The sequence below is a fragment of the Chaetodon trifascialis genome, chromosome 7, assembly GCF_039877785.1.
Source record: "Chaetodon trifascialis isolate fChaTrf1 chromosome 7, fChaTrf1.hap1, whole genome shotgun sequence".
NCBI classification, from domain to species: Eukaryota; Metazoa; Chordata; class Actinopteri; order Chaetodontiformes; family Chaetodontidae; genus Chaetodon; species Chaetodon trifascialis.
Window position 1 is genome coordinate 30,537,868 of NC_092062.1, and position 8,566 is coordinate 30,546,433.

Below are 8,566 nucleotides of genomic sequence, written 5' to 3' on the forward strand. Positions count from 1 at the left end.
CCACAGAATGATTAGCCTAGCTTAGCACAAAGACTGAGAGGCGCTCAAATGAGGAAAAGCTGAACAACTTCAAAGACGGACCAGAACGTTCCTCCACGTGAAATAATGTGTCGGCGCTCAAACTCACCCACAATTCATCATTTTCAGGAGGATGGAAACCGGACGGGGACGTACACGCTCAACCAATGACGATGCTCCACGAGTCACCACGAGGACGACCGACGCACGACGTCACTTCAGATCTGTACGTAAAACATCTTCAACAAAATCTAATTTTAATGAAAATCTGACATTTTTATGGTTCATTTAATCATCTTTTATTTATTATTTATTATATTTGGATTGATTGTATTAATCATTGATTCCTTCTTTTGTTAACGCTACGTCTCACCTCTGATTGGCTGCTGGCTTCTCGTCCACCGTTCAGAGCAGCCGTCGGATGAAGAAGCTTCAGGATCGTTTCATGATGAAAAACAGAACAAAGCGTTCATGAACGTTTCTGTTTTCAGCATTTCATCTTCTAAATGTGTTATTAAAGTTTTCCTTGTATATATTTTGGAATAATTACACCGTTTCTCACATCCATGAACTCTGCTTTGTTTTTTACAAATCACCCTGATCTGACATTACGTTTGATTTAACCGTTACTTTTTTAAATATGATCATTTTTCTTTTATTTCAAAAAGTTTGACATTATGACAAAAACTGCCATGAATATGAATAATCATGTTTCCATTTATTGGTCTGCTCATATTTTGTAAATCTTTCAAAATTGACCGATACAAAGTGCTAAATATTATAATAATTTCACTCTTTATTGTATTACCAAAATACTTTTGAAATACTTTCTTGTGATACTGTCGTTACTCGTCTGTATGTATTCTTTAGAATTATTATCTTTGACATGTCTGATCTATAAATGTGATGAAATGACTTCCATCATGTTATTGTCACATGACGTACTTTCCAATATTTTAGATAACAATCATAATTATATATGTTATAACTCCACGCTGACTGGAAGCGTCACTGATGTCAATAATCAGGATGAAGTTTGAATCATTTCTACGCCTCAAACACTTGAACGTGTCGCTGTGTTCTCTCTTGTTTTATTGCCAATATTATTTTGTTTCCTCGATCAAACCTGCTGTGATATTATTGTATAAAAGGCTTTCTGGAGGCTGTGATGTTTTTTAATTCACTCTCTGGACATCACGTTTGATGGTTACGACACTTCTTCGTATTTTCTGCTGCTCAGAGTTTTTATTGGTGCTCTGAAGCTGCCGGCGGTCTTAATAATCACATTTCAGTTTGGCAGCGGCGCTCGTGTCCCAGTTTGGTCTGCATTGTGTCGAGAAGCAGGAAGCTTCCACTCTGAAAGTGGATCCTCATTGTCGCGGGTTTGATTCCTCTTTTCAAACAACTTCCAGGTTTATTTTTTCCAACAAAACAGCTTTATGACAAAGAGCTTCACAAAGACGGAAAGAGAAGACGAGGCGTGGAGCGAGCGGCCGAGGACTTTAAGAATGTCCGATGTGAGGCTGACGGAGCTGACGGAGCTGACGGAGCTGACATTCACATAAAGAGGCTGGGCTGGGCTGAGGGGGTCAGGACGTGACCGAGCGCCTCCATCTCCTCAGACTGTTTGCTTTTACCTTCAGTTAGTCTTTGTGAATAAACATCGTCATGTGACTGACTGTTTCCACTTGTTTTCTCTTGGTGGGTTAGCTGTACGCTACTGAGTTAGCTGTACGCTAGCTGAGTTAGCTGTACGCTACTGAGTTAGCTGTACGCTAGCTGAGTTAGCTGTATGCTACTGAGTTAGCTGTACGCTAGCTGAGTTAGCTGTATGCTACTGAGTTAGCTGTACGCTACTGAGTTAGCTGTATGTTACTGAGTTAGCTGTACGCTAGCTGAGTTAGCTGTACGCTACTTAGTTAGCTGTAAGCGAGCTGAGTTAGCTGTACGCTACTGGGTTAGCTGTATGCTAGCTGAGTTAGCTGTATGCTACTGAGTTAGCTGTAAGCTACTGAGTTAGCTGTATGCTAGCTGAGTTAGCTGTACGCTATTGGGTTAGCTGTACGCTACTGGGTTAGCTGTAAGCGAGCTGAGTTAGCTGTACGCTACTGGGTTAGCTGTATGCTAGCTGAGTTAGCTGAATGCTACTGAGTTAGCTGTAAGCTACTGAGTTAGCTGTATGCTAGCTGAGTTAGCTGTATGCTACTGGGTTAGCTGTACGCTACTGAGTTAGCTGTAAGCGAGCTGAGTTAGCTGTATGCTACTGAGTTAGCTGTATGCTACTGAGTTAGCTGTGTGCTTGTTGACCGTGTTCGTTCATCTCCCTCCAGCGTGCTTCCTACTTCGAGATCTCATGACACATTTTCTGTTCATGTCTTTGCTGCTACAGCTGCACAGGTAATGCTGATTTTAGGATTATTAGCAGTGCTGCTAACATTATTAGCTGCCTCTGCTGCCTGACTGTCTGTGCTGGCAAACAAGAAAAACTCAAACTACTCAACCAATAATTGATTGATGCACTTTTTTCTTGAGAGCTAAATTAATTTATTGTGATTCTGTTTGGAGATTTTCAGAATAAATGTTCCAGTCAGGCTGTGACAGAATGATGACTGGGGAGAGGAGGCGGGGCTTCATAAACACCTGCGGACAGGTGATGAGTGAAGCGGCGCTGTGGCTCAGGTGTGTGCTTCTTATCAGAGGAAACATCAGTCGGTGTTTAACAGGGCGGGTTCAGCTGCTTTGACTTCACTCTGTGATTCACTGCTTTCACCTGAGCAACACCTGACCTGATCAATGACACCTGCTGCCACACACAGCACAATTTAACATCTTTTTCACGCTGATCAGTGGAACAGAAAACAGGTGTGCGGAAAGTACGTGACACACCTGAACCTGACTGTCCTCCATCAGCTCTCTGCCTGCAGTCCCACTGAATGTCCTCCAGTGTCTCCTCAGGTTAGCGCCTCGTCATCCATGGCTGAAGCTGCTCAGCACCACCTCCTCTCCTCTGGGCCTTTAAGGTTTAACTTACCTGCTGATTCGACCAGAGAGGATAAGCGTACCTGTCCTGCAGAGGGAGTCCTCAGCGCCTCAGCTTCTTCTGACCAAAGTCTCTTTCGGTTTGGTGTCAGAGCAGATGTTTACAACGCTCTGCTGACAGGAAACGTTCTTCATCCTTGATCTGGCTCTTATTTTAACAGGCGTCATTCCAGCTTCATGGAAAAGCACTTTAACAGCAGCCTCGAACGAAAGTGCTGATGTGTCCAATTTCAAAAAAAGTAATACCGTCCAATACCTGAACTGTCTTTCTTGACAAACGTCGTCCAGTCATTGGTCGGATTGACTCGCTGAGCCACAGCGGTCTGCTTTTCACTCAGGTCACAGCTGCAGTTTCAGTCCTTGATAACGCCGACTCCTCCTGGATAACACGCCCATTATCACGTCTTCTGGTACCAAATCATCTATTTTATACCATCGGTCATAAAATATTACACCACCCAGGCCAGGCCAGGCCAGGCCAGGCCAGGCCAGGCCAGGCCAGGCCAGGCCAGGCCAGGCCAGGCCAGGCCAGGCCAGGCCGAGCCACGACTCTGAGACTTCCAGTAATCCCTCGCCATCAGAGACGAGCTCGACATGCAGGAAAGACACAGTCCATCGTATTCCCCACCTCCTCCAGTCACTCTGACTGTTCACCATTAAAACTGGAAAAGTTCACTCACGTTCTTCTTCTTGAGTCAAAATACTGCTGAAGACTTTGTCTTTACAGCAGGACATCGATCGTTCAGTCCAGCTTCAACACCTCAGCAGCTAAACTCTGTCCATCACTTCGCCACAGAAGACAGACGTCGTCCTCATCACTGCTCTGTCTCACGGCTGGTTTGACCTCCCGTCAGTCAAGGACGAACAGTCGTCTCGCGTTGTTCGTCTGTGAAGCTTCCAGACGTCCTGTCTGCCCTCAGAACCGCTTTCAGGTACGATTCACCTGTAAAACGGAGAAAACTGCAAACTGAAGTCTGACATTTGCTTTGATTTCAAACATCTTGAAGCTTTGAGCTTCTTCAGGATTCTGGAGCAGTTTTTATTGATTGTAAAGTAACTGTGAATCAGTTCATCAATATTCAGAAAGCTTAACTACATCAATACTGTCAATCAATACAAATCAATCCTGTTTTTTATGAAAATTAGGACTTTTTAATACCTTCTAAAGAAACTAAACTCAATGCTTTAAGGCCTGCAGATGCTCTGGTCAAACACAGCGTGAAATTTTAAACTGAGGACAGAAACAAGACGCTCGAGCAGAACAGAAGTAAAACAGTTGCTGCTGTGTCTTCATGAATTGTACTAATTTGTCTTATTTAACAAAGTAAAAAGAAAAACAAAAATACAGGAATGTGGAAAAAAGGAGAATAAAATGTGTGAATCTCACATTAATAACAAATGAAATAATCCTTTATTAATCCCACAGAGGGAAAGCTTCTGAATGAATGAATGAATGAATGAATGAATGAATGAATGAATGAATGAATGAATGAATGAATGAATTACCACATTGTTGGCATGTTGGGCTGGACCACCTGCACTGAGTACTTTTACTTTGAATATTTGAAGGACATTTGTGTCATTATACTTGCATACTTTCACTGAAGTAAAACTGTCACTTGTAAGAGTATTTGTACAGTGTGGTACTCGTACTTTTTCCCCAACAAAGGATCTGAACACTCCCTGTCGCTGCTGAAACCTTTGAACCTAAAACTGAACCACCTCATCGTTCATCACTTCATTTGAAAGCATGAGCTCACAGCTGGTCTGCACTGCCACCTGCTGGCCTGAAGGCGCAGGTGTTACAGGTGGTCACGTGTCAGGTGAGCACAGGTGAGGAGCAGAGCCGTGAGGAGTGTTTGTGACAGGGTATGTGTGTAGCTGTGTTTTTGAAGTACAGTTACTTTATTCTCAGACTTACCAGAGTTCTCGGTTCGTGTACTTCTGCTGCGATTTAGAGCTGCAGCAATGACTGGAACAGGTGAGCAACAGGTGTTTGCACAGCACTGATCCGACCACACCTGTGCAGCTGTGATGATTCAGCCCCACCTGTAAGACAAGAAAGTACAACAAAATACCTTCTGTTCAGTTTGTCTCTCTTATTGCAATTGAATATTGTCCACTTCAGAAAGACTAAGTCCTTAAAAATGAATTTCAGAGTTTTTCCATTTCTTCAATTTTTACTCAACACATAGAGAAACCTAAAATTCTAACACTATTGTGGAATTACTCTCATTTAAGTTTGCATTATCATTTCAATATAGTCCTTGATGGGCTTCCATACATGGTATTATAAGCAAAATGCAAAATGTATGCAGTAGTAAAACTAGTGATTATTCCATATTATTCTGTTTTCATCACTAATGAATACACGTAGAGCATTTTGACCTTTAGTTCATCATCATGGATCTATTTTAGATGATTTATAATCTAGAATATAAATGCAGTACAGTTACTTCATTAGTAGCAGTGGAGTTGTGTCATCCACAGAGCACAGTACCCGGCTCTCAAGCACCCCTTTGAACTGACTGCAGAGTGAGATTTTGGTGGTGGGGGTTGGGGTGGGGATGGAGGTCTGTTCTGATAAATGACATATAAATTCGTACAAATAAAAATGTTTATTTAATTCAGCGTTTCTTAGTGCAGGTGTGTGTGTGTGTGTGTGTGTGTGTGTGTGTGTGTGTGTGTGTGTGTGTGTGTGTGTGTGTGTGTGTGTGTGTGTGTGTCTGTAACCCCCGCCCTGCTCAGTCACAGTAGCCACACACATCATGTTGTTGACGGTCACTTTCAACCAATCGAATTTCGCTGTTCTTTTCCGCGCAAGGGACTAAAAACACCCAAATATATAAGACTCATATCTGAGTCATGTCGCTCTTAGAAAGTCTTCTTCAATTTCCACTTCAACTGGCGTGCGCAGAGTAGCAGTGAGAAACACGGTGAGAAGGGAATAATGCAAACTTTCTTTTTTAATTAATCAGTTTTTACTAGGGCTGGGCGATATGGCTGAAAACTCGATCGCGATATAAGTGTTTTATATCGGTCGATATCGATAATTATTGATATTTTTATGACCAATTTAAAATAAGGACCAGGAGAAAAATACATTCAATTTAAACGTTTTTATTTTAAATTGAACCTTCCTCTGATTATAATCCCCTCAGCTATCGAGGCAGAAAGGAAATGTCAACACAACCATGGAAAACACTCAAATAATAAATGTAAACAAAGTGTAAAAATGTAAACAGAGAAACCTGAGAACTTTTTTTCTGCAGGTTTAGTGCAGAAAGTTCACAAACTGATTCACCTTCTGCTGAATAAAATGTTTTCAGATATGTGCAGTGTTTTAGAAACACAGCAGATACTTGACATCTGTAACAAACAAACAAACAAACAAACAAACATGATGACAGCACAGTAACACTGACTGAACTATAAAACCAGCCTAGACATAAGAACAACTTCAGTCGCTCTTCTTCCTCTGAACATACATGAACTGTTCAGTTATATTTTTATTATAAGAGCTGTTTGTAAGCTGGCTTCTCCTCAGTGCTCAGTGAAGCGTGTCTTTAGCTGTATGAGATGCCGCTGCCTCCGTTACGTCTTCGTGCCTTTTAGATGATTTGTCATCAGGCACTGAAGCAGATACCTCTGCATGGCGGTCAGCTGCTTGTGCGAATACGGCTGTATTTCATGTCTATGGCCACGACGGGCTCAGGTTTGTCCACGCGCTGCACTTTTCTGTCGCTACGTAAGCCTTAATTCTTCTGTATAATGTTGTCTGCCTTAGTCTAACATGCTGCATTTGCCATGCTTGAATTTGAATACCTTTGTTAAGGTTATTACCGTGTTAGCCGCCATGCTAGGCGGAGTTCCAATAATATCTGTTCAAATTGTGTTGTTTTGTAGGAGCTAATGTGTGTTTCATGTAGCAAACATCAGGTAAGGTGTTGGGTGGTATATATCGAGCAAACACTTTAATATAGATTTAACGGACTACATAGTGTAAGGGGAGTTTGCCTTAGAGATCCAGGAGTTGGCGGACACAGCTCCTCCATCCACAGCGAGGACCCCTCCTATCAGCGGGCGAACAGTGCTCAGCGTGGACAGACAGCGTGGACAGACGCAGGGGGGCGCACAGTTCTAATGTTAGATAGTAAACTGGATATTACAGAAGTTAGCTAACAGCAGCACTTCATCAATATCTAACTGCTGCAGTTTCAGTCAAGTAACAAACTGGGTGATTTGTTTGCTGCGTGGCCAAAACGCGACTGTTCACCTCTTTTCTATTCTCAATCACCTTCACCTGCGTCTCCTTAAACCCGATTGGTCTGCTCCTATCGGGTGCAATACCACATGTGACCACACAGACTGACGTTTACCAGCCGTTACAGGCCAGGGGGGCGCTGTTTCACCGACTTACAAGAAAAAATGACGACAGATGGATGAAAGCTCATAAAAAGATATAGAACATATAACAAAGCCAAAATCATTTGCCTTCTTAATTAAAGTGATGCTGATAAACTATATGGCCCCATAAATGGCTATTTGACCAAAATTCATACCTGTGAACATTCAGAAAATAAACAATAGTTTCATCTGGAGGGCCTTTCTACCTGTTGTGATGTTTTCTGTCACATCACATGATCTTCATCAGCAGGTGGAGTTTGCTCACTGAGAATAAAAGTTAATTAATTCATTGTCGATGGGATGGAAGCAGCATTTAAATAATGGTCATCTTTTTAATCTACATGATGCTGAATGTCCTCCAGGTCATTTTGATGAACTGTATTTTTGAACTTTTTGTTTATTTAATGCAGCAGCTATATTTTCCAGTCCTTGTTTTGTTCATTCATTTCTGAGTCAAACTGAAATACACTGAGTTTAGAAACAAACACCCAGCAGGTGTACATTTTAATCAGAGAGCGTCAGATGTGCTGGGACGGCCACAGTCTGCATCCTGAGGAAACATCAGCGCATTTCAGGGGAACCACAGGCAGGTCCAGGCCTCCAGACGTCCTGCTGCCGCCGGCTGGCCTGAATCCTCTGCTGGCGTTACACGCTTGTTCCTGTTTCAGGCGTGCTTTAACAGTCACAGCCATCTCTTGGATTCAGAGCTGTCCCTCCCGATGCCTGCAGGGCGGCACCGTCAGAGGTCAGGGGTCAGAAGTCAGGGGTCTCCAGGCTCTTCAGCCACAGCTCCAAGGCAAACTTGGTTCCGGTGCTGACCCGCTCCACGTCCGAGCCGCTGACCGGCACTCGGCTGACGAACACGGTCAGAGGCAGCGCGGAGTCGGTCAGAGCTCCTCCAGAGGAAACCTCCGACACACTGGAACACAGCAGGAGGTCAAAGGTCGTTAGCACTCAGTGTCTTATTGTAACATATGGACGAGGAAACAGAGGTGTCCCTCGCACAGACACGATCCACAGACATTTCTGACTCCAGCAGAAAGCTGGGATGACACGAAGGCCTCAGACGACCATCCGAGGCCTCGACATGTGACTCCATCAT

General features: G+C 43.2%; 1 protein-coding gene across 3 annotated transcripts in view; it reads right to left on the minus strand.

Annotated features, from left to right (window-relative positions):
- Positions 1-7,006: 7,006 nt before the first annotated feature.
- Positions 7,007-8,566, minus strand: part of nudt17 (nudix (nucleoside diphosphate linked moiety X)-type motif 17) — a 6,390-nt gene continuing 4,830 nt past the window's right edge. For 2 of the 3 annotated variants that reach the window (XM_070966416.1, XM_070966415.1), the window contains exon 9: positions 7,007-8,383. In XM_070966416.1, coding sequence (XP_070822517.1) covers positions 8,218-8,383 — 166 coding nt within the window. In that variant the 3' untranslated portion in view covers positions 7,007-8,217. The remainder of the gene's footprint in view (positions 8,384-8,566) is intronic. The other variant, XM_070966414.1, reaches the window with a different exon arrangement.